At 43.1% G+C, this 27,134-nt stretch overlaps 1 protein-coding gene and 1 long non-coding RNA gene across 6 annotated transcripts in view; one reads left to right on the top strand and one right to left on the bottom strand.

Annotated features, from left to right (window-relative positions):
- The window catches only part of SMYD3 (SET and MYND domain containing 3), a 770,036-nt gene that overhangs the window by 92,784 nt on the left and 650,118 nt on the right, over positions 1-27,134 (bottom strand). For all 5 annotated transcript variants that reach the window (XM_027976324.3, XM_060396390.1, XM_042257173.2 and 2 more), the window contains 2 exons: positions 22,640-22,727; positions 18,119-18,293 (listed from right to left, as the gene is read on the bottom strand). In XM_027976324.3, coding sequence (XP_027832125.2) covers positions 18,119-18,293; positions 22,640-22,727 — 263 coding nt within the window. The remainder of the gene's footprint in view (positions 1-18,118; positions 18,294-22,639; positions 22,728-27,134) is intronic.
- LOC121820770 (uncharacterized) lies at positions 19,748-22,964 on the top strand. The gene is made up of 2 exons (XR_006061456.2): positions 19,748-20,013; positions 22,674-22,964. It is a non-coding gene; the product is annotated as an uncharacterized LOC121820770 (long non-coding RNA).

Raw genomic sequence — 27,134 nt, 5'->3', positions numbered from 1 at the left:
GAGAAGGGATAAGAGCCACTCTACTGAGAAGATTAGGGGATAGATAACCACTAAAGAGCATGGAGTTTCCTAAGAGGGAAATAGTGAAAATGTTCTAAATTTGATGATAGTATTGATGTACAACTCTGGGAATATACTAAAAGCAACTGTAAATTTTAAATGAGTAAGTGACATGGCATGTGAATTATACCTCAATAAAGTTGTTAAAAAATATGAATCAAGAAGCACCTAAAATTCAAGAAAAGAGCACAGTAAAAGATCAGAATCAACTGAAGAAAAAAAAAACTTGAAGAAACAGAGATCATTCACAAAATGGGAGAGAATTTTTTGAAAGACCAATTATCTCTAGATTCGAGAAGATGCTGAGTCTGAAAATAGAATAGAGAGCTATGAAAAAGGAAAATTTCAAGAATGGGCTCTGACCAATTTAGAAACAAAATTTTTGCTGAGATATAAAAATTCTAATAAAGGTCTGGAAGATAAAGCCAAAGATAACTCTCAGAACATAAAGCAAAAGACCCAAGACACTAGAAACATCTAACCACCAGGACTTTCAGGACAAAAGAACAGAGAAAACAGATGAAATTGAATTGAAAAAAAATAAAGAAAAAATTTCCCAGAGATAAAGGAAGACAAGAGTCTTTAAAATGAAAGGATGTAGCATAAATGAAAAAAAATCTATGCCTAGATACATCAATGTGAACTTTCAGAACATCCAAGAGAAGAACAGAGCCTAAAAACTTACAGAAAGATAAAATGATGATCAACAAAGAAATCCAAATCCAAGCAGAATCAGAAATAAAAGATCTTAGAAGACAGGGTAGCAGGCCTTTAAAATGGCCATTGAAAGTCATTTTGATGGGAATTTTATATCTTAATTCTTCATCAAGAACAGGAGTACTAAACCTCCATCTAATAGAGTGTGAAACCAAGGAACATGCCGGAAGTGGATAGAATGAGAAATAGAAATTTCAGTATATTGTTTTAAGTTTCACAGGTATCCATTAAGGTAATTAAACAATATAATTTTGTATTGGAAAGGAAGAGGAGGGATAGAGAAAAGAGGATAGTATAAGGTAGAGTTTTGGTTTTTCTTAGCCAGGAGTTGATAATTTATTAGGTAATATACAAGAAACCTAAATCTAAAAACATTATTCAGAGGTATAAAAATAACTATTAGAAATACTGAAAACAGTAATGTTTTTTAAAAGTTGCTCTTAAGAAGCAACCTTGAAAGTAGGGAGGCAGAGAAGCCTGTTATTTAAAAAATAATATATAAGGTTTTTAAAAAGTTTTAAAATCTAATTAATGGGACTTTTAAATACAAAGCCCCAAAGCACCAAAGTGAGGCCAACACCTGTCACCCAAGTAGTGGTGTGAAACTCACTCCTCCATGGTTTGTGGCTTTTGCAGTTGTTTGAGACTGAAAACTATCATCTTATTCTAAACGCCTCTTCTAGACATTCACAATGTACACTAGTCTATTAAAAACCTTGAGAAATTCTGCACAAAAGAAATCAGTTTAACTCCATCTGAAAGCAGGTCAATTCACTGAAAGATAAATTTGATGAGTTATTTGCTGATTTTAACAAATTTACCGTCATTTTTTTCCTTCAAGACATGACTTATAGTGGGAATGTCTTCAAAGCTCCAACAGAAATGTTCAAGTGGCAAAGAAGTATTAAACTTGCAAAAAGTTAGTAAAATATAAATTAATAGAAATGGATACTGTCCCACAAATAAGATTGTTTAGCTGCTTCTGGTTTCTTTTGGATGTTTCTGAATGTTGTTTTTAGGTTTGTTTAAAATGTCAAGCATGTAAAGTTTGTCTATTCCCTAATTCCTTCAGTGGCTTATCAGCCATAGTTTAGTATTTCTAGCACTTAAACATGTAAATTAAATATAAATTCAAAGGCCCCCCTAAAGATATTAGAATTTTAAAGTAATTTAAGTTGAATTTAAATTCTAAATTGATAGAAATACAGAACTAAGGCTAATAAGCTTTTTAGGAATTGGCAAACGAACCTCAGAAAGAATATTAAAAATGCTTAAGTTTTTTTAAAAAATGACATTTTGAAAGCATAGAAAAAAGTCAAATATAGCTGAGGCAATCCTGTCACATATGAAATGTCGAATCATTTGATAGAAAAAGTGTACTATTTCAAGCAGGAGTTTTTCAAATAAACTGAATTTTGTTTTTGCTAGCATTCCAGAATTTGTATTTCCCCAACATCTTGGAGAACATCTCAGTATTAGTTCATATTCAGAAAAGTTATCTTTCACTGTCCATTCATCAGACTGCACTTTTTTTAATATAAGCTGCTAGATCATCATAGGTAAATTTGGCATATGTGACAAACAGGTCTATCATGGAACTGGTGTTTGGTGAGCTGGCTACCAGTAATTGATTTTCAGCAAATTGACCTGAAGTACCTTTTCCCAGACTCACTTGACCAGAATCTTTTTTCACATCGGATCGAGAGAATAATTGTCCCCAGGGAACATACTTTGGGAAACATAACAAGAACGGGGTCAGGTGTGTGCATCAGAGGTCCTGGGGAATAGTAAACTCTGAGTTCATTAGAAACTGATAACAAGGGAACTAATGAGAAAAGGTACTTAAAGTTTACCCAGATGTTACACTTTTATAAATCTGCAAACTCTTATGTTCTATTCATCCATTTCTAAGCATGAAAAATGCCACATTTTCTATTAAATTTTAAAATTAAAACCTTGTATTGTCATAGAAAACTATGGGTGAGAATGAAGGGTCAGCTTTTCCTTCTCCTTCCGTGTTCTTCGGATCTGAGCAGCAGCATGCCTCCACATCTTAATGCCCTCCTACTCCCAGTGGCCTCTGTGATAACAGCCAGCACAGGGCTAGGAGCGAGAAAGGCAGCATTCGGGGCAGAGATCACACACTGACAAGCCCACCGGGACCGAGAGGATGCGGCTGAGTGAAGTTGAAGCTGGCCTGGTCGGGGAACGGTGGGAACCTTGGCAATGGACAGAGCACAAGCCAGGTTTAAAAAGCCACTGCTGCCCTGCCCATCAAGTAATGCTTCGGGGATATGGATCCACTGTCACCTGGACTTCCGACTTCCCAAGCGGAGCTAGAAATTCAGGCTTTTTAAAGTATATAAATCTCACTTTCTAGAGGTTAGCAACTGTTTCAATTTAAAACAAACACAACTAATGAGAAATGTATCCTTTAAAATATATGAATATGAATATGTGTGTGTGTATCAGTATATATGTATACATACATATAACTTAAGCAATATTACTCTGTGAAAGTATTAGTTGCTCAGCCGTGTCTGACTCTTAGTGACCCCCATGGACTGTAGCCTGCCAGGCTCCTCTGTCCATGGGATACTCCAGGCAAGAATACTGGAGTGGGTAGCCATTCTCTTCTCCAGGGGATCTTCCTGACCCAAGATCAGGAAGGGATCGAACCTGGGTTTCCTGCATTGCAGGCAGATTCTATACCTTCTGAGCCACCAAGAAAGCCCCACTCTATTTATATATCTCTCTATATATAGATATATATATATACACACACACCACTTAGTAGGTGGTGAGCTTCCCTGGTGGCTCAGATGGTAAAGAGTCTGCTGCAATTGCAATGCTGGAGACCTGGGTTAGATCCCTGGGTTGGGAAGATCTCCTGGAAAAGGAAATGGCAACCCACTCCAGTATTCTTGCCTGGAGAATTCCATGGACAGAAGAGCCTGGCAAGACCCATTTCATGGGGTCTCAAAGAGTTGGACAAGACTGAGCGGCTAACAGGAGCTGGAGAATAATAATGTATATATTATAATTATATTATTATATATAGAATGATATATATTATTCTCTCTATACATTATTATATTTACTATTCTACCACCTACAAAATTATAGGAAAATATTATAAGCTATCAAAGCTACACTTACCTCAGGATGTTCTCTTAGAGCCAGGCAGAGGAAGGAAAATTATGTATCATTCATAACTTAATGATAATTGAGGCAACAGAAAATCAGAGTTGAGCTGGTTGGTTTTGTACTTTATTTGTGACTAAAACTGAAGAGGTTTTGGAGGGTTCTTAAACTCACAATCTCAGCCAAAAGGGACATTAAAGCTCATCTGGACAAGCTTCCCACCTGATAAGGGAATTATTTTGATAAAATTCCAAATGATGGTCATCTGTTGTGTACACACTTCCAAAGATGGGTAATTTACTACTCTTCAAAACAGAATTGTTTTGGGACACTTGAATTGTCATGCACTGCTCTTCCTAATATCCTGGCATGCAAAGTGTCGTCTCCTAATTCCAAGTCAGACATCCTGGTTCCTCCTCCTTGGGTTATGAGGAAGAGTCTACTCCCTTCCTACATTACAGCTCTTTAAAAATTTGAAAACTTGTAACGGGTCTCGTTCACCAAATCTCTTCATCTTGTGGTAAAACCTCTCCGTTTTTCATCTGCCATTTCCCATATAATGTCTCTACAAGATTCTTCTCATTCTGGTCACTCTCAGAGAGGAACTCTCTAGACACACTGGTGGATGCATGTATCCAGTCTCTTCCAGTTACTTACAATCATGCAGTATACAGGCTCAGCTGGTAAAGAATTGGCCTGCAATGTGGGAGACCCGGGTTCAGTCCCTGGGTTGGAAGATCCCCTGGAGAAGGGGAAGACTACCCACTCCAGTGTTCTAGCCTGGAGTATTCCACGCACTGTATGGTTGATGTGGTTGCAAAGAGTCAGACACGACTGAGTGACTTGCACACACAGTATAAGGCGGCATTATCTTTCTTGGCCATTGCACTGCACTCGTCTCCTGCAACCTCCCCCCCCCCCCCCCATAGAGAGCAGTTAGGATTCTTTATATTATATGAGCCAAGAAGTCCAGTTCAAACTGGCTGATTAAAAAATGACATCTATCAGCCTAAGTGTTGTGTAACTCAATATTATAGGGCTGAATTTGGTTTCAGGCAATGCTTAAACAATGGGAACCAGGATCTCTCTCCACTCCTTCCCTGTGCTTCCTGGGTTTCATCTCCATTCTCTCTCTTTATAATCTAGCAGCCTGCATCTCCTGCAGCCATATGCTTCCTCTATCATGAGGCATAGGAAAGGGAAGTTTACTTTCTTAATATTGCAAATAAAAGTCTAAGAATGGACCATCATTGGCTCTAACTGGTCTGGCTTGAGTCAGGAGACCAGAGAAACATGATTTTCTAGCTTAAGCTAATCATGAAGTGCCCCGTGGTCAGTCAAGCACATATAAACTACATGGCTAGGACATCTGAGGTTCTATTAAGACAAAGAGCAGAGGAATTAATGCTGGTGGGGCATCCAAAAATTATCTACTACAAAATACTACAAAAACTCTCCAGCCAGTTACTGAATTTTTTGTCACAAATGCAGACTTTTCTGTGTATCCCTGTTTAAGTTCATGTTGTTGGCACTGGTCAAATGTTTCTAATTAAGGAGATAATTCCGAAGTTTGGTTTAGTCCTCCAAAGTATTAATTATTCTACTCAGCTTTGCATCCCTTGCAAATTTGATATACATAACTCCTATGTATTCTTCTCATTAAGTCTTTAATAAAAATGTTGATTCAGAACCAAAAAAGTGGAGCTTTGAGGCAGATATCATTATATGTTTGCCCAAAGGAGTCTATCAATCTGTTAATGGCTACAGTTCAGAAATGGCTGTTTAAAAGGCATAAACCAACTTTACTAGCCCATTTTTTTCCATCTATAGGAAACATACCAGAAGACATTATCAAACTCCTTGATGAAATCAAGGTGTACTCTTTCTGCAGCACCTCCAAACTGAATGCAGTCTTCTGGTCATGTTCCTTAGTGCCAACAGCCAGAAACAGGTGACACACACAGGGACTGAAAACCCTGAACACAATAGACCACACGCTGCCATCGGGTGCCCTTTCTTACACAACTTCTCTGCCTCAGGTTGGGCCTCACCAGCACCCTGACCCATCCGTTGCTCTTACAGCAAACAGACTTCTTAAGCAGCTATCTTGCGTTCTGATCCAACTGAATCCTGCCGCTCCTTTTAAAATTCTAGGAATCTGCTCTTGCAGAACGTCATTCCTAATTCATAACTTTAACAGTAGAATGCTGCCTTTTCTTTCTCTCCCATGTCATAACTTTTTATTTACCAGCCTTTGGACTCTCTTTCCCACCTTGGGATTTTTCCTTTTTTTAAATTTATTTTTAATTGGAGGATAATTGCTTTATAATGTTGTGTTGGTTTCTGTTGTAGAACAATGTGAATCAGTCACAAGTATACATATGTCCCTTCCCTCTTAAATCTCCCTCCCACCCCCATCTGCCCCCATCACCCTCCTCTAGGTTGTCAGAGAGCACTGGGGCTGAGCTCTGTATGCTGTATCTATTTTACACAGGCTTCCTAGGTGGTACAAATGGTAAAGAATCCCCCTGCAGGAGATTCAAGAGACGTGGGTTTGATCCCTGGGTGGGGAAGATCCCCTGGAATAGGAAATGGCACCCCACTCCAGTATTCTTGCCAGCAGAATCCCATGGACAGAGGAGCTTTGCGGGCTACAGACCATGGGGTCACAAAGAGTCGGACACATGTGAGCACAATCTATGTTACACGTGGTGATATATATGAAATTTTTTCTTTCCAAAAATTTTCCTAGATCATCTCTGAGTACACTAGTACAGTGGAGAACATTCTGCTTTGTCCATCATTCACATCAGTCATTCATCATGACTTTTGATTCACTTGGATCGAAAGTCCAAGCTTTTGAACACTCTCTGTCCATCCTGCACCTTGTTACTGGTGTAGGATGGAAGGGCTGCCAGCACATCGACTCCCTTGGTGCAAGCAGCAGAGGGCATGAGACCCAAAGGTGAAACAAGTCCACCCAAAACACATGCTCTTAAATGTGCAGCTAGAGGGACTTCCCTGGCAGTCCAGTGATTATGACTTCCCACTGCCACTGCAGGGGTGCAGGTCTGATCCCTAGTCAGGGGACTAAGACCCCACATGCTACATGGCATGGCCCCCCAAAAAACCAAAAAATTTAGAGCTAGAGGAAATATGTCTTCTTTTATCACAGAGCTAGGAGAAGGTGAACAGGGGCTACTGGAAGCCATCTTCTCTACTGCACTGTGGGGAGATGGCCTGTGTGGGAAAGAATGAAGGCAATAGAGGAGGGCGCAGAGAGAAACAGATGTGGGGAGAGGAGGAGGGAAGGACTGGGAGTAAGAGAGGCAGAGACCCAGCTGATGACCCAGCCTGGATCCCTGCCTTCTGTCACAGTAACTCCGTCCCTGGCTGAGCGGTTCTGTGGGCAGCAAACTCCCTTCAATGCTTAGGCAGCCTGAGATGGGTTTCTGTCACTTGTAACAAAAAGAATCATGATAGATTCATGTAGCAGGATGGCAAGGTGGTGGAGCTGGAAAGACTACTCAGCCGTCTACAGTGTAGTAACAACCCAGACTTTTATAATCAAGCAGATCCGGGGTCAAGCTGACTCAAACACTCTTCTGGAAAATTATAATCACTATAAAATAAATAAATGTAAGGCCCGAGCCTGAACCCCAGCTCTGCCACCGAGCTGGCAAGTCACCTAGGTCTCATCCTCAGCCTTTGCATGTGGAGGACAGGGCAGGCTAACTTCCTGCTCATTGTGCTGGGAGGATAAGAGGGACGAGCAAGCTGCCTGGTCCACAGAAGGCTCTTACTAAATAAGAGCAATTACTTTTCAGTTGAGGGAAGCTGAAAGGTGGAGGAGAGCTCTTACCGTCCTCTCACCCGCTCCTCTCAAAAGAGGATGCTAAAGGATAGCTGGCGGATGCTTCTGTGACGGCTAAACCCGATTTATCTCACTCCGGGAGGATATTACGGTGATAGTTCCCATTACAAGCAAGAGCAGATTTGTTTCTCTTTAATTCTGAAGGGCAGTGTAATCGCGTGATTGGTGTGCTTTGTGTAGGAAGCGCCACTTCCATCAGCCATGCATTCTTTGTAGAGCCCGTGCTGTCTCCACTCCCCTTGCGGCCCCCAGGGCCCCGCCCTCTGCCCTGTTCAAGGCTACAGACAGCCACCCCTTGCACGCCAGTTTCCTCGTCCCTGGCTGGGTTGCATCCCTTGAACATATCACACATTTTCCCCCCCAGGCAGTATGCTGGTGGCTCACACAGTAAAGAATCTGCCTGCAATGCAGGAGACCAAGATTGGATCCCTGGGTTGGGAAGATCCCGGGAAGAGGGGAATGGCTACCCATTCCAGTACTCGTGCCTGGAGAATTCCATAGACCGAGGCTACTGTCCATGGGGTCCAGAGTCCTACAGGACTCAGCGACTAACACTTTCACTTTTCATGCTCTCATGAGCTCATGAGCTTTGAACTATCTAGGCGGAAGGATATTGTTCCAGGTCAAAATAACCTGGCTCTCTCAAGAAGTGGGTCCTATCATTTTGGGCGCTATTTACTCCCCATCTTTCATTTATTTCAAGGACCTCTTACTGTTCCTTACAGATGCCATCACCATTCTCTGTAAGTGATCAAACGTATGAGGCTTGATAAATCAGCTTTACTTGTGTAATTTAATCCAAGGTCCATTCATCTATCCTTGGAGAATTTCTGAAAACTCAGTATGGACTTCACTCAAATACACAGATAAATAGAATGTGAGTGTATGGATCAAAACATTTTTGTTTAATTATAACACATGTATTTATATGAAATTAAGGTTGGTTTTCATGGATTCATTTTGAACCTTCTGAAGCTGTATCTGTCACTTCCCCTTTCTCAGGCCTGCCTGATTTTCTGTTGGCTCCCTACAGAGGAAAATGGGAGAGAGATATATATATATATATATATATATATATATATATATTTATTTTTTTTTTTCCTCCTACTTTCTCTTCCAAGAGCTGAGAAAAAGGAAAAGAGATAGTAGCTATGTGCCTGCAGGGGCAGCCAAGCAAGAGATTGATTCAACAGGAGAAATTCAACGCATCCCAAAAGATTCCCTAGGATTTGATATCCTGCTGCTCAGGGTACAATTTGCTGTAATAAGAAACAGAAGATTTCTGTCAGCAAAGTCAAAGTACTCAGCGATGGCTTGTGAAAGTTAAAAAAAAAAAATGCGAAATGGAATGAGGAATGATTTTCTTCTGGAAATGCTTTCATAAACAGGAGGACTGAACACCATTTCTCAGAGGATACACACTTGTGAACGCAGAAGATGAAATGCCTTCCGGTGCAGGTACCTGATCCCAGGGTGGAGCGTGGCTTTCATCTGACACCACAAGGAGGTTGTTTACTGAGCAACAGGCAAATGCAACAGAGGAGAGATAGATCCTGTGTCCCCACCCAGCTTGGGGTCTCTAGAGTCAAAGCAAGAGTGGGAACAGATGAGGCTGGCCTGAGGCTGCAGGATTTTCTTGTCTGAGAGGAGGAATGTGGCTATGGGCAATGGGCTGATCTAACAACTCAAGCATGGGATGGGGTGGGGGGGAGGGTAGGATGGGGAGTTGAATAAAGTTCAGCAAAGATTTCCTAGGATCAGGGCAAAGCAGAAGGTGGGGCCTCTGAAAGATGATCAGGAGGTGGCCAGACTGTAGCCAGGAAACAAACATCAGAAGTGGTATGGCCAAGAGGCAGGAGGAAGCATGGATTTTACGTGTGTGCTGCTATGAACAGCATGTTGGGGCGATGTGTGGGTCACCTTCCCTTCCCAGCAGGGGCTGTACATATACCAGCAGTGCCCAGTTATTTGGGAATAGCCAGGTTGGATGAAGACTTGGTTTGTGAAGCTGGCCCATGACCTTGGCCTGTTTAGAGCTAGAGCTCTGGCAAAATCTGCAGCCCTTGTTCAGAGGCCAGAGAGCCTGGGGTGGCAGCGATAGACAGAGGAACCGCTGCATCGAGGACAATGGGTGGGTTCGTGGTCACCCCTCATCTCTTTCAGAGACTATCAGAGCCTCATGCCAACTCTAAGCACAGACTATCCTTTATTTCTTTCAGAACTAAGACCACAAAGCTGGGTTATTCTCAAGTAACTGGAACCATCCAGCACACTGTTGATAAACAGGTCTTTCCCCAAACATACAGGCAGCATCTTCAGCAAGATGACTAGAGCGAAAGAGAAGTTAGGGTATTTTTAGAGGATTGGACCACTGAAGGTGAGATGTTTTTTTTTCTGCTGCCCCAAGAAAAGTACAGTGAGAGAAACTGCTTATCCTGCTCTCCTTTCTTCTACCAACAGGCTCACACTAGCTCCAGGTTATGCATTCCTGGAAAACGGGAGTCGCTAGGCACGAGCTCAAGTCAGTAGTTTAGGAAACACACGTGCACCTGAACTGCTGCAGCTCATCGGAGGTGCTGTCCTCACCGTCTTCCTTCCCCTCTCTGCCTTTGCATTTTCCTATTGTTGCATTTCTAGATTCTATATTAAAAGAGCCCTCTGGGGGCCTCCCTGATGGCTCAGTGGTAAAGAGTTCTCCTGCCAAGGCAGGAGACACGGGATTGATCCCTAAGCCAGGAACATCCCACATGCCACAGGGCAACTGAGCCTGCACTCCACAGCTACTGAGCCCGCACTCCACAGCTACTGAGCCCGTGCTCAAGAGCCCGGGAGCTGCAACTACTGAGCCTGGGTACCTAGAGCCTGTGCTCCGCAACAAGAGAAGCCACTGCAACGAGAAGCCCGTACACCACAATTAGAGAGCAGCTCGCACAGTAACGAAGACCCAGCCCAGCCAAAAACAAGCAAAGAAATAAATAAATAATTTTTTTTCCCCCAAAAAGACAGTCTTTTGGTATTAAAGTTCTGCTATTAAATGGGTAAAATTAAGATCACTTAGATCTCAACGGGTCCCTTCCCCCACAGCCAAGCAGGCGGTCACTGCCCCAGTGTCAAGGTAAGAGGCGATGGCTAAGAAATGAAGCTCACAGAACTGGCAGCAAAGAGAAAGGCCATGATTAGAGGTATCGGGTAATTCTGTGCTTTACACAAACATGCACACAGGGCTTAAAATCTTACACAGGGGGTTGGCCACCGAAGATACTTTAATTGAAAATTACAGTGTATAAAAAAAAAATGACTAAGTGGCTAAGGGATTACTGTCCACATCAGTGAGCAGAGAATAAAACATTTGTTCATTCATTGGGTGAAATAATTCTGTAAACCTCAGCATGGAAGATAGATGGCAAACACCGTAAGCGAACAGAGCACCGGGTGAAACTCAGATGCTCGCATCCGCTCCTGGATGGAGACCTGGCTTGGCTTGATTTTCTGGGTCCTCCTCTATGAGTGTGGCTGAGGGAAGTCTTACCACACAAGACCCTGCAGTCTAGGGATGAGCTTCAGTGACAGGGATACGGAGGGGAGCATCCTCCTGGAGCCATCTCACAAGGTCTGTGTGACACGGAGACGTGAAGGAACAGCAGAGCAGGCCCAGGGAAGTGCTGAGTGAGTGACTGTACCCGGGTAACGTGCGCTCACATGCCCTGCTGCCTCCCAGACTAGAACGTCGTATTGACGGATGACAAAACCCCCACAAAAGACCAGCTGTACATCTTCAGGGGAAAAGCCAGTTTGAAAACAGTAGTAGAAGGTACTGCTCTGACGAAGCCTTACATTTCATTAACTTATCTGCTGAAGCTTCTAAGGGAAAAGTTTAAAAATTACTGGCAAAATGAAAATGGAGGCGGCTGCTATGTAATTACTGGCAATGTCTGATTTACAGACTCTTACTTGTAACTATGTCATGTACACAAACCACTAGCTGCATTTTACTTCTGTTCTTCCCACTATTTTTTTTTTTTTCCTGACAACAAAGCACAGAAACTGACCTAAGATGAAATCTTACTCTTTCATGCCTTCTTTCCCCTACGGAGGATTTCATACCCCCTTACTTCTTTCTCTGATCATGGCACCATCATATACGCACTCATGCTTAAGATCCTTCATCATGCCTATCCTGCGTCTTTAAAGGTAGTTTACAAAATGTCATACCCAGCACTACTTGTGGACAAGTAAATCAGTCCAAGCAAACCTCACTCTATAAGAACAGACCTTGATCAGGGAAATGAGAAGGTCCTTATATATTGTGAAATGAATTTAAACCAGATATCATCAAGATCATGCCATCCATTCTTAATCCTTTAGAAGAAAGAGAGGCATTTTGGTGGATGGGGGACACAAATTGGTAATAGTTATCTACATTGAAAATGAACATCACCTTTGCTAGAGCAAATTAGCATTTAAGGAATTTATCATGTGGACTCACACTATGGATTCAGTCACATTGGAATACAAGCACACAAGTACATGGCTGTTAATCATAGTATTGTTTGACATGGTAAACATACATGGAAACCAGAGGGATGAATTACGGTACACTCATGAGATGATATACTAGCTGTCTGTTACAAAGAATAGGTACAGAATGAGGCCCGGATGTCCACATTGGTTATAAAGTGAAAAAAGTCAGTTATGGAACATGAGACAGAGAGAGGCCCTATTTTTTTCCCTTCACTCTCTTCCACAGAGGAGAATCCCACTGGCTTCTATATTCTTTTTCTCCTTCTCACCTTTCTTTCCCCACCCACCAGGCTAGTAGGCATATTTAATAGATCAGGATGGGGACCAAGTCTCTTCCTAAGAAAGACAAGAAGAGAGAAAGTGAGGAAAGGAGGGGAAAGTGAGGAAAGAAGGGGATAGTGGGGCTTTGAAATATATTCAGATGAGCGCCTCACACGTTGAAAAGTGCAGAAAGAAACTCACCACGGCTATTGTCAGGGAGCAGGAAAGGAGTGTGAAAGAAAAGGGTGGTTTTTTACCTTTCCATTGTTTTGAAAATGTCCTTTCCTAAAAGTATACATTATTCTTACCATAAAAGTTAACAGAATGTGCAGATATCTTGAAAGTACTCCTTGAAGCCTTAAAAAGCCTCTCTATTTCCATATCATCCTCTGGTTCCTAAAGAAAATCAAGTTTCATTTGTATTCAACATAATTTAAATCTTAGTTTTTAAAACTATGTACAATTTTGTTTTTGGTATTTCTTTCTTTCTTTTTTTAATTTATGGCCTACGTTGATGATGCTGAGCAGACTTTCATGGGCTGGTCCAGGGGACCTCAGATGATCTGTAACACCTTCTTCAATAAGAAAATTCTTTCCAAGTTCTAAACTACCAACTGGCACACTAACTTGCAGGACCCAATTTATCATATGGCTGAGATTTGACCGAACTAAATTTTTAAATAACATTTGTGAAGTATCTTTAACTCACTTTCATTCTGTTTAATGTCTGCAGTGCTAAGGGACAGATGACCCTGCATATATAATCAGAGATACATGCACAGATACCCTCAGGGGACATATTATGAGTCAATACTAAAGATTACACATTTTGTCCTATGTGAATTAATTCTAAATTGCTTTATGGAACATAAAGAACTTAATATTTTATGTTGCATCATAAAAGGAACTTCTATTGAGTAAAAATAAGTGGAGTGGCAAGAAGGGAGTTGAGGGAAATGCATTGATTTGGATTGGATAAAAATGGAATAATGGACACCTTCTCTCAGGTTGGCAGTTATGATTTCACCAAGGTCAGCAGTGACAAAATCTCTATGAGAGTCTTGACCTCAAGCTAGTTGTTTAAAACAGTAATGTCAACATTGTAAACCTGTTACAGCAGACAGCAATCCAGTCACCTCTCAGTAACACATGCCTAACTGCCCATGTCCTTGGCTAGAGGTGGACAAAAAGCTCCCCCGGAGCATCTGCTGGGCTTGCCTGGTGGCTCAGATGGTAAAGAATCTGCCTGCAATGCAGAAGACCCTGGTCAGGAATATCCCCTGGAGGAGGAACTGGCAACCCACTTCAGTATTCTTGCTTGGAGAATTCCACAGAGGAGTCTGGTGAGCTACAGTCCATGGAGTTGCAAATAGCTGGACATGACTGAGGGGCTAACACAATAAAACAAAGAGCATCTGCTGGGAGATGGTGTAGACTGCTGAGTCCCTCACCTATGGCCCACTGCCCACTTTGGGATTCCCACCTCACAGTTTACGATTGTTAAAGGGCTTGAGGGGAGAAAGGACCAAGTCCGCCAGCATCCACCCCTCTCTCCTTTCTCTTAACTCTGTTGGTTCTGGGTTACTCATCTCCTTCTTCTCTGCTACAGCTCTGAAAACAAACCGTTCAGTTCCCACTCATTTGAGGTGGATTGCTGCAGATTTGATTTCTTGAAATACAGAACACCGCAGAGGAACTCTGTAACAAGCTCCAGGAGGCAAAATGGAGGGAAGCTTGGAAACATGTCACCCAGCCTAAGAACAGAGGGTACATTTACAGAGTGAACATGACCTGCCAAACACCAGAGAAACATAAGCAAATGTATTCCAAACAACGTGGAGTACATTCTGGTGGATTTGGCCTCACTTACAAGAAAGGCCTCTTTGTTTGATTCAAATTTAAGTTGGTGAAACTGCCAGTTAATGAAGGGGTAAGAAAGTCCTTCAGAGAAGCCTCAGTGGGTATAGAGAAAAGAGAATTCAAAAGTACGTGCAGAAGGAGCTCCCTCAAAGGCATGCTGCCTTCTTAATGAATCAGGGGACCAATGTATGTTTCTGCACTGGGGGCAGGGGCGGCTTGGCTGCAGAAAGGAAGGGGAGGATGGATAGAAAGGGTCAGTGTGTGTCCAGCCCAGCCAGCAGCATGGGGTGAGTGGCTGCCAAGGGGGTCTGGAGGAAGGAGGATTTTCTGTCTCCTGGCTGGCATCCATTCACTCATCAGGCAGCCTGCAGTTCAGCGTCCTGAGACCCAGCCCTGAGTTCAGAGAGGTAACGCCAACCGTCCCCAACCTGCCTCTCATTGCAACACAGAGGCTCAGAAAGTGAACGAAGCCTTATCTCTTTGTATTCAATTCCTATTTTCTGAGAACCCGCAAGATTCATCATACCTAACAGACATTTCACGCTCATGGGAAAGTCTACAGTCTCAGCCCTCAAGGCAATCTCTTATAAGTTTGATTAAAGCTGACTCACAGTCTGGATTCCAAAGCTGTTCAACCACAAGGCAGTGGAAGAAACCACCTAGAGAAGCTCTGAAAAACGCCCTCAGGGTCACCTGGGTGCTGTGGCTGGCCTGTGGACTTCTGCCATGCACCTGGCTGGTGGGTCTGCACCATGCTCCTGGCTTCCTGACCAAGCATGTCATTTCCAGCTTCCTTCCTTTGCCTGAACCCATATGCTAGATCCTGGACTTGCTTCTGTTCTTATCATGTGGATCCTGGTAACTTCCCCGCTCCATTGTCTTCCGAGGCTCTTCCTCAAGTGCAGACAGGTGGCACCCTGGGCTCTACTTCGCTCTCCTCCTTCTCCGAGGACCACTCCCCTGCCTGCTGTCCATGTTGCATAAGTCTAGACTGGATCCTCCCTCTGCTCAGTCCCTTAGGGCTGACATCATACGGTCTTCAGAGTTGCGAAACTCGACATCTCCCTGGAACAGTGCCTCTGCTACCCCCGGAAACTACCCCCCACCTCCAACCCCTGCAGGTCTCAGATGCTTTCAAGGCACCTTCACCACACTCGGTGACCTTGTTTCATGCTGGAGATGGCTATTCCAACCTCAGATGGTGGTATGTATGTCTCTGTGTCCTTTCTTCTAGACTGATCTATCTCATCTTCCAAACTTAGGTTCTCCAGTTCAGTTCAGTTGCTCAGTCGTGTCTGACTCTGCAATCCCATGGACTGCAGCATGCCGGGTTTCCCTGTCCATCTCCCAGAGTTTACTCAAACTCATGACATCGGTGATGTTATCCAACCATCTCATCCTCTCAACCATCTCATCCCCCTTCTCCTCCCACCTTCAATCTTTCCCAGCATCAGGGTCTTTCTGAATGAGTCCATTCTTCCCATCAGGTGGCCAAAGTATTGGAGCTTCAGCATTAGTCCTTCCAATGAATATTCAGGACTGATTTTCTTTAGGATTGACTGGTTAGATATCCTTACAGTCCAAGAGACTCTCAAGAGTCTTCTCCAACACCACAGTTCAAAAGCATCAATTCTGTGCTCAGCTTTCTTTATAGTCCAACTCTCACATCCATACATGACTACTGGAGAAACCATAGCCTTGACTAGATGGGCCTTTGTTGGTAAAGTAACGTCTCTGCCTTTTAATATGCTGTCTAGGTTGGTCATCGGAGAAGGCAATGGCACCCCACTTGCCTGGAAAATCCCATGGATGGAGGAGCCTGGGAGGCTGCAGTCCATGGGGTCGCTGAGGGTCAGACACGACTGAATGACTTCACTTTGACTTTTCACTTTCATGCACTGGAGAAGGAAATGGCAACCCACTCTGGTGTTCTTGCCTGGAGAATCCCAAGGATGGGGGAGCCTGGTGGGCTGCTGTCTATGGTGTTGCACAGAGTCGGACACAACTGAAGCGACTTAGCAGCAGCAGCAGGTTGGTCATAGCATTTCTTCCAATGGAGCAAGTGTCTTTTAACTTCATGGCTGCAGTCACCATCTGCAGTGATTTTGGAGCCCCCCAAAATAAAGTCTCACACCGTTTTCATTGTTTCTCCATCTATTTGCCATGAAGTGATAGGACCAGATGCCATGTTCTTAGTTTTCTGAATTTTGAGTTTTAAGCCTACTTTTTCACTCTCTTCTTTCACTTTCATCAAGAGGCTCTTTAGTTCTTCACTTTCTGCCATAAGGGTGGTGTCATCTGCATATCTGAGGTTACTGATATTTCTCCCAGCAATCTTGATTCCAGCTTGTGCTTCATCCAGTCCAGCGTTTCTCATGATGTACTCTGCATGTAAGTTAAATAACTGGGGTGACAATATACAGCCTTGACATACTTCTTTCCTGATTTGGAACCAGTCTGTTGTTCCACGTCCAGTTCTAACTGTTGCTTCCTGACCTGCATACAGATTTCTCATGAGGTAGGTCAAGTGGTCTGGTATTCCCATCTCTTTAAGAATTTTCCACAGTTTGTTGTGATCCACACAGTCAAAGGCTTTGGTGTAGTCAAAAAAGCAAAAGTAGATGTTTTTCTGGAACTGTCTTGCTTTTCCCATGATCCAGCAGATGTGGGCAATTTGATCTCTGGTTCCTCTGCCTTTTCTAAATCCAGCTTGAACATCTGGAAGTTCACAGTTCACGTTCTGTTGAAGCCTGGCTTGGATAATTTTGAGTATGACTTCACTAGCATTTGAGATGAATACAATTGTGTGGTAGTTTGAATATTCTTTGGCATTTCCTTTCTTTGGGATTGGAATGAAAACTGACCTTTTCCAGTCTTGTGGCCACTGCTGAGTTTTCCAAATTTGCTGCCATATTGAGTGTAGCACTTTCACAGCATCATCTTTTAGGATTTGAAATAGCTCAACTGGAATTCCATCACCTCCACAGCTTTAGGTTCTTAGCCTATTGCAAACCAGGGTCCCACACCCACCAATGCCAAACTCTCAGCACCAGACTTTAACACTGCTATTCCTCCTGAAGTTCCTCTGATCTGGGGTGAAACACACACTGGCCTGGAGGAGCTGAGACTAGTCAAGAAACAATGAGCAACAGTCCCTTCCTCTGACTCAGTGATGTGTTTGACAGGGCTGTCTCCCTGCTCTCCAGCTCGGGTCATAAGGCGGTTAGGAGGTCAGATGATTCAAGTGAAGGCACCCCAGCAACCATGAAGCCCTGAGAAGTGAAAGAAACCAGCACTGCTGTCAGCCAGACGGAGGGCCCCGAACCGCGTCCATCAGCAGAGCTAATGCCACAGCCCCAGCGCACAAGCTGCGTCTGTGCTGCACTCCTCTCTGCCCCCCTTGCCCCGGGCCCTGCACTTGCCTTTGCCACCTGGAGCAGCACACTTGATTAGAATCGCCGGCTCCATATAGAGACAGCATCTCACTAGTCCCTGCACAGACACAGCGCCTGACACATGGAAGGAACTTCATAATGATGAATGAACACATCAGTGAACAAAGGTTTGGCTTTACACATCAAGCGAGCAGCAGATGCAGCACTCTTATAAAGCAGCTCTGATGAGCATGAGGTCACATTTTCGAGTCTTTGCCCCTTACTCTAGCCTGTGCCCTCGACTCACCTGTAGGGTTCCATGGTCCGGATGCCGTAGAACAGCGCCTCCTCCAGCAGCCCGAGGTTGATGCAGGCGTCCATGGCGCAGTCGAGCACCTTCAGCTGGTAGATGTTGATATCAGGAAGCCGCTCAGCGTTACTGCTTATGATCGACTGGCACATGGCCAGAACCTGTTCCCACTCTGTTATTAACCTCAGTTAAGGATTCATTGTGTTCATCAAGAGAAAACAAAAGTGAAAGGAAATTCTCTACAACGCTGAAGAGCTCCCAGCCACAGGAGGGAAGGAAGTGCCCATTATTTTGCACAAATGAGCTGCCTGAAAACACACTTGAGAAACAAAACATGTAAGTGGCGTCTCAGAGAAGGAATTCTGTTTACATCAACAAGCCATCTTCCAACCAAGCCTGTGCTTTGGGGGCTTAGATTTCCAGAGAGCCATTCTTTCCTCCTAGTCCTACTAGATGAATTCTCCTGAAACCTAGTCCTCAAATGAATGCAGCTACTTATTAAACTCAGCTAAAGACTAAGTTCACTTTATAGTTAGCTGCTGTTTCAAAACTCATCTGAAATTAAAGACGCTTTAGAGAGATTCCTTTTAAAAAAAGGAGGAGCTCATTTTTGCTTCTGTGTCATTTGAACCTTGGGCATATATGAAACCAAAAACACAACCCATAGGCACACACAAGGGAAAGCAATTGAAAGAAATCCATTCCGCTGGATCTCAAATTTTTTGAGTATAAAACAAAAGTGATCCAAGTCTATCCTTAAACAATGTGTGTGTGCTCAGCCAAATCTACTTCTTCCAGCATTCAGACTCTCAGGGCACTGCTTTCCAATACATTAGTAAACAGTTTAAATAAACCAATCAAGTCAACTATGTGAGTGGGAGCTCATATCTTTCTTTTTTACCTTTTTATTTTATTTTGTATTGGGGAGGGGCTTCCCTGGTGGCTCAGATGGTAAAGCATCTGCCTGCAATGCAGGAGACCTGGGTTTGATGCCTGGGTCAGAAAGATACCCTGGAGAAGGGAATGGCAGCTCACTCCAGTAGTCTTGCCTGGAGAATTCCATGGACAGAGGAGCCTGGGGAGCTATAGTCCATGGGGTGGCAAAGAGTCGGACATGACTCAAAAACTATCACTAATATTACAGCCAATTAATGTTGTGGGAGTTTCAGGTGAACAGCAAAGGGACCCAGCGTTACATATACATGTATCCATTCTCCCCTAAACTCCCAAGAGCTCATATGTTTATTAATCCTCACAAGAAGTATATAATCCTCAGAAGGCAGAACACCTGGCACTACAGGCCTGACTTCCTGGGCAGAACTTCAGGCACCAAAATTCACAGCTAACAAGCCTTTCTGTACATGACGCTCTATCATTTTAGGCCGAGTCCTGTCTTTGAGGAGTTAACTGTGGTCTTGGAAGAGGTACATTTACTGAAGAAAAGTGACTTGGTGGCTTTCTGTTTTACTCACCTGACGTGTGTGCTTAAAGTTTACTGCACGTATTCCCTAGAGGCTGGGGGAGGCGGTGTCTTAGGCAATGCACTGGTTTTGTAACAAACTCCAGGCTAACCTCTGTGGCTTTTCATCCTAGGATTAGATATGTGATGGATTATCACGAGGAACAACTGTCTCTTACACAATAACCCAGACATTTTTGTGGCAAGACTCTGACCCTATTTTAACATCAAGTTGTGTGACTTCCAGTATTATTTGCCTATTCATTTATATACGCTCCAACTCATTTTAAAGAGGTTTGGGGTGACAAGCCTTTGGAAGTAAAAGCCAGATGCAGCCGCTGATAGGAATACATCTGCTTTATGCCCCAGCAAGCTGGCAGGAACCACATGACGACTTCCCTTCGCAACACTGGCAAGTCTCCTGGCAAACAAGGTAAACCTTTCCTGTAAAAACACCTCAGTGAGCAAAAAAATGGAATAATTTTAACTAAGCGGCTTTTCTCCCAAGCTAATGCTGACATGTATAATGTTTGCTCAAAAATGTAGTCCCTGGCATTTGCTGGGTGTTGACCACAAGTCCCTCTCTTCCAGTGAGGAGAGCAGGGCAGACAGCCTACCCGAAGAGAAAAGAGTGCTGATGCCAGGACAGGCACCTTTCTGCAGAGTTTACCATGACTGCAAGAGAATTGAGGGGGGGAGAGAAAGGGGGACACACTGAATCCCCCTGGGAGCTAACTTCTTGAGACTCAAAGACTGACAACCCTGGCTCTTAGAATCGTCCACTGCTTACAATCCTCCCATGGTCCCCGAGCCTATACGTAACACCTAGTCTGGTGCACGACACTGAAGCAAGGCCCTGCCACGCTCCCGTCTCTCACACTGAGCAACTCTAACTGGGCTGCAGGCGGCTGCGCCTTCCGCACAGGCACAGGCTTCTCCCTCAGGGTCTCCCCTTTTCCACTGCCTGCCTGGTGAGCTCCTTCTAACCCTCCCGGGCAGTTGCCTCCTCTGTGAAACCTTTAACCTCCCAAAGTTGACTGCTATGCTTTCAGTGTCCCTCAGATATTAATCTATGTATTTACCACCCAGCTACTCATGAGGGGGGGCAGTACCGGCTTGTGTCTTCTTAATCCTGCCTGGACCATAAGGTGGGTTATAACCAGTAAGGCGCCTGGCACAGTGTTCATCGTCAGTAAAGCTCATCCCATTGAGACTGAACTGATCATCCTCGGGCCCTAATTTCTCTGCAGGGCACTACACGGAACAAGTCTTTTCTGCAGTGTAACAACAGCTCTCCGGGCCTGAGAACAGCCATCTTGCTCTCAGATTCAACTGCTTGCCAATTGTCTCCCATCCTGTCCGCAGAGTTTCAAATACCACTTGATCCTGGTTCCATTCCCCAAAACTCATTTTCTTCTCTACCCCTTTGAATGTGTCCTACCCCAAACTGAAGAGAAAATCTTAGAAATGATCGGACTAATACTATTACCTTTCTCATTTTCTATTCTCTAGTTCTACTAATGAAGTCCAAGATGACAGGAGTGGTTTTTTTTTTTTTTTTTTTCTGGGGTGGAGGGGATTATATCATACTCTTAAGTTTTATTGAATTTTGATGTGTACTAAAAACCTTAAAATTCTTTCACAGATTCTGCCATCAAACTTTATATCTATTTATACACTTGAACTTTTTGGCCCAAATAAAAGATGTGAGATACCCTCTTACTGAATTTCATCTTCATCTCAGGCATCATTGCATCATTCAAACCTTCAAAGATCTTTTGAGCTCTTGATTTTGTCATCCCAGCTCTGTCATCCTTCCAGTCCAAATACTTTTGAGAATCTGATGAACCTGTGCCCTGCATCCTCAGACAAGGTGCTGAAGCAAAGGTGGAAGAGCACTGGTTTGGGAACAGGACACCCCACAGTGACAGCGATCCACTGAGCATCAGTTCTGCAGTTTGGCTCTTCAACCATTTAATGAGACATCTGGTCACTCTAGCATCTAGCATAAATCTCTTGGTTACTTTTTAAAAATCAAATCTTTCTGAAGTCCACATACAAACTTTACCAAAGAAAGCCATGACTCTGCGAACTCACCCGCTCTTAAGGAACCCCTGCAGCATCCTGGCGATCACAGCTTCCTTTCCATTCCTTTCCTTCCTTTCCATTCCACAGCTCGAGATTCTTTACCAATACTGCTAACAACAATCAAAACCCCACTGGACTATAGATTTTAGAAATTACTTATTTCACCTTTAAAAAATAGGAACATTTGTCTAACTGCCTCTCCTGCTCTTTTACAACTCTTTAAAGAACACTGTATTTTGGAAACCTCATTTATAGATTTTCTTAGTGCCTGGGATATAATTTATCTGACGATGTTTTGCAATCTTTTTTTTTTTAATCTACATTAGTCTCTTTCTCCTTACCTTTCAGTTTCCTTTTGTCACATTTTTGCTCAAGCTAATTCCACTCCTGGAAGTGGCTCCCTCTCAGCCTCTGCCTGTATAAACCTTGTCCCTGATTTGGGCTACTTTTCACACAGTATAACATCGGTGGAGCTTTCCCAGAGGACCTCCATCATAAACGGTCTCTCCTTACTCTAAAGTGTACCCACTAACGGTCCTTACTATTTATGCCAAGAAAACATACTGCGTAGCACCGCTGACTACCACTGTAGTCATGACTACAGTCATTAAATTATAAGGATTTTAAGTTATACATTATAGAGATGTAGGTCATGGGAGGAAGGGAATCCAGAAATTTGTTACCTTGTACATATGTAAAGAGAGTACTCCATACTATCCTACTAATCCTAGCTATAAATTTTGATTATCAACTAATAATGGTGAAGAATTCACATTGACCTTACCACAATCTTCCCTCACCATTACTGAAATTGTTGGCTGGGGACAGGGATGCAGCCTGTGCCTGTGGAACAGAATGAAGCTCTCTGGCTCATGGAGAGGTCAAAGCCTGGACTTGGATTCATTAATACCAGGCTCCAACCAGTAAGGAAGCAATCCCATAAACAACTCAGTCCATAGGTAAAAGGATACTCCAATGTGCCTTCAGTTCTTCAATTTTTTTCAGGGATTCTTGGACTTCCTTCCATACTTGTTCATCACCAGTCAGCATATCAGCATCCTGTTCAGGCCACATTGAAAGAACAAAGGAAGACAAATTCCTCAATTTTAAAAATGGGCAAGAATAGACATTTCTCCAAAGAAGATATTCAAATGACCAATGAGCACATGAAAAGATGCTCAACATTATTAGCCAACGGGGAAATGCAAATCAAAACCATAAGGAGATATCACTTTGCACCTACTAGAATGGTTATAATAAAAAAGATAATAAAATGTTGATAAGGTTGTGGACAAATTGATATCCTCGTACATTACTAGTAGGAAAGTAAAATAGTGTAGCCACTTTGGAAAACAGTTTGGCAGTTACTCTAAAAGTTAAACAGAGTTATTATATAACAATTCCACTCCTTCCATATATGTCCAAGAGAAATGAAAATATATGTTCATACAAAAACTTAAGCATAAATGTTCACAGTTACATCATTCATAGTAACAAACAAAGTGGAAACAATCCAAATACCATCAACTAATGAATGGGTAAATAAAATGTGGCGTAGTTACACAATGCAATGCTAGTTGACAATAAAAAGAACCGAAGTACTACAACATGAACAGCATAGATAAACAGGAACAACATCATGCTAAGTGAAAGAATTCACTAACAACCACATATTACATGATTTCACCAATATGAAATGCTCAGAATAGATAAATCCATACAGACAGTTAAGTAGATTAGCAAATGGCTGGGGCAGGAGGGTGGTAAGTACACAGAATTGAGGAGGGACTGTTAATGATTTTTTAGGGGTGATGAAAATGTTTAAAAGCAATCCTGGTGATAGTTGTAATCACTTTCTGATGTGATGAAAAGCTATACATTGCTACACAAAAAGCTATCAAACTGTACACTGTAACTGAATTGTATCCTATGTAAATTATGCCTCAGTAAATATATTCATATATGTATGTATGAATATATTCAGGCTTCCCTGGTGGCGCTAGTGGGAAAGAACTTGTGTGCCAATGCAGGAGATAAAAGAGACTCGGGTTCAATCCCTGGGTTGGGAAGATCCCCTGGAGGAGGCCATGGCAACCCACTCCAGCATTCTTGCCTGGAGAATCCCTTGGACAGAAGAGCCTGGTTGGCTACAGTCCATAAGATCATAAAGAGTCAGACATGACTGAAGCACCTTAGTGCACAAGCATGTATGTATTTATCAGGAAAGAGAACAGAGGCAAGAGCAAAAATCATTTGTCAGGAGACCCATGAATAACACTTGAATCAAATATTGAGTCATCAATCAAAATGAGGATAGGTAAAATATGAGTACAATTATACCCATGTGAACCAATTTGATTACTACGAAAACTAAAAAAAAAAAAAAAAAAAACACAATAATTTAAAAAGTAATTCAGAGCTTCACAGGTGTCTCAGTGGTAAAGAATCCACCTGCAATGCAGGAGATGTGGGTTCAATCCCTGATCAGGGAAGATCCCACACGCCTCGGAACAACTGAACCATTGCGCCTGTCCTCTAGGTCCTGGGAGCTGCAAATACTAAAGCCCGAGTGCCCTAGGGCCCGTGCTCCACTACAAGACAAGCCACTGCGACGAGACGCCTGAGTACCACAACTAAAGGGTAGCTCCCACAAGCTGCACGCAGCTGGGGAAAACTTTGTGAAGCAACAAAGCCCTGGCCCAGCCAAAAATAAACTAAAATATTTTTTAAAAGGCAATCCAAAATGAAAGTAGGAGTTACCGTTTATTCATTGTCCATCCTCCCACTGGGTCCTCTATTTTTCCTATAAGTCTACATTTTAAGAACTCATAGCCACATGTGGCTGTGGCTCCCACACTGGGCAGTATAGACATATTAGAACAATTTTGTCATCACAGAAAGTTCTACTTGATGGTGCTGCTTTGACGAGGTTAATCAAAGGGTAAGAAATTCTGGGGCACTTCCTTGGAGGTCCAGTGGCTAAGACTCTGCACTCCCAATGCAAGAGGCCTGGGTTCGATCCCTGGATCAGAAACTAGATTCCACACGCCAAGACTAAAGATCCTACAATGAAGATCAAAGATCCCATGTGCTACAATGAAGACGAGGCACAGCCAAACAAGTTAATTAAAAAGGTAAGAAATTCTCAGACTCTACTCAAAACCAGGTATTCCATATCCACTAGATTCTCAGTGGGGGTCAGGGAGAAGAGCAATTCTAGGAAGTTATGTCAAATCACAGCCACTGTGTGGTGATGGTTAAACTGAAGGAGGGCAGACTTTTTCGAACTCTATGTATTTCCCTAGAGATTCTTACGTACCTTCTAGGGAAGGTTTATATCAACAGAATGACGCCTGTGAGAATCACTCCCTGCGTAAATAAGCCTGTGTTACTGGTGGGAAGATACAAGTCACTCGGGTGTGCCAGGGCAGGGGGGAAAAAAAAAAAAGAGGGCTACCAAGTGCCACAGAAAAGAGATCTCAAGTACAGAGAGAAGCAGAGGGGTTATGTATGAGGAAATTGTGTGTGTGTGTCTGTGTGTGTGTGTGTGAGAGAGAGAGAGAGTGTGTGTGTGTGTGTCTGTGTAACAGGGCTTTATGAGTCTCTCCATATATGTGCTGTACACATGTGTAATATGACAGGATGGTTTTTAAAAAGACACCATAAATGGACTCTGCTTCGTTTATGAAATTCTAAATAAGAACCTAGCTTTCTGTATGTATAGGAGGGAAATAAAAAATCAATTGCTTTAAAAGAGGTAAACATCAATTTCCCACCAAATACCTGCTCTAAGTCCGTCTTCATCTCCTGAAGCCTCAGTTCCAACACGTGACTCCAGAGCCTTGAGTAACTTCCCAGTGCCTCCCAGATAAAGCCCACATATTAAATCTTGACAACCATGGCCACTACTGGCAGCTGAAACCTTAGGCTCTAGGCAAAATGTCTCACTTGTTAGTCTTTATGGTAGGGAGAAAAATGGATCCCCAAAAAAGTCCACATCCTGATCCCCAAAACCTGTGAATATGTTAGCTTACATGGCAAACAGGAATTAAGTTGCAGGTGGGACTAAGGTTGTTGGTCAGCTGACTTTAAAGAAATCATCCTGGACCACCCAGGTGGACCCAGTGGAATCACAAGGGTCCTTAATAGTGGAAAGAGGCAGAAGAGAAGGTCAGAGCAATGTGATGTGAGGAGGACTCAACCTGCTCTTGCTGGCCTGGAAGATGGAGGAAGGGACCCTCAGGTCAAGGAGTACAGGCAGCTTCCAGAAGCTGGTGGTCAGGGAAATGGATTCTAGCCTGGAGCCTCTAGAAAGAGGGTAGCCTTGCCGAGACCTTGATTTTAGCCAAATGAGGCTCCTGTCAGGCTTCTGATCCACAGACTATAGATAAGACGTTTGTGCTAAGTCACTAATTTTATGATAATTTGTTATAGCAGCCACAGGAAATGAATACAGTCCATGACATACTTCTGCTTTTGTGACCACTGGAGTTTGGCACATACCTTCCCAGTGCATGTGAGGGTCCTAAGTTGCATCAGTAGTGTTGGATTCTTTGCAAATCTATGGACTGTAGCCCACCAGGCTCCTCTGTCCATGGGATTTTCCATGCAAGAATACTGGAGTAGATTGTTATGCCCTCCTCCAGGGGATCTTCCTGAACCAGGGGTCGAACTCACATCTCTTGCACCACCTACACTGGCAGGCGGGTTCCTTAACATTAGTGCCACCTGGGAAGCCCACCCTCCCAGTATCTGAAGGTAATTAATTTGATCACTCACCTATTCAATTAGTATCTACTGAGTGGTGTAGGCATTGCTCTAGGATAGAGAAGTAAATCTGATTTCGGTGTTGACCATCTGGTGATGTCCATGTGTAGAGTCTTCTCTTGTGTTGTTGGAAGAGGGTGTTTGCTATGACCAGTGCATTCTCTTGGCAAAACTCTATTAGCCTTTTGCCCTGCTTCATTCTGTATTCCAAGGCCAAATTTGCCTGTTACTCCAGGTGTTTCTTGACTTCCTACTTTTGCATTCCAGTCCCCTATAATGAAAAGGACATCTTTTCTGGGTGTTAGTTCTAAAAGGTCTTATAGGTCTTCATTGAACTATTCAACTTCAGCTTCTTCAGCATTACTGGTCGGGACATAGACTTGGATTACTGTGATATTGAATGGTTTGCCTTGGAAATGAACAGAGATCATTCTGTCATTTTTGCTATTGCATCCAAGTACTGCATTTCGGACTCTTCTTGACTGTGATGGCTACTCCATCATATACATCACCACATGGACATCGCCAGATGGTCAACACCAAAATCAGACTGATTATATCTTTTGTAGCCAAGGATGGAGAAGCTCTATATAGTCAGCAAAAACAAGACCAGGAGCTGACTGTGGCTCAGATCATGAACTCCTTATTGCCAAATTCAGACTTAAATTGAATAAAATGGGAAAACCACTAGACCATTCA

The sequence above is a fragment of the Ovis aries genome, chromosome 12, assembly GCF_016772045.2.
Source record: "Ovis aries strain OAR_USU_Benz2616 breed Rambouillet chromosome 12, ARS-UI_Ramb_v3.0, whole genome shotgun sequence".
Taxonomy (NCBI): domain Eukaryota; kingdom Metazoa; phylum Chordata; class Mammalia; order Artiodactyla; family Bovidae; genus Ovis; species Ovis aries.
Note: the sequence above shows the minus strand (reverse complement) of the source record. Positions and strands in the feature narration are given on the sequence as shown.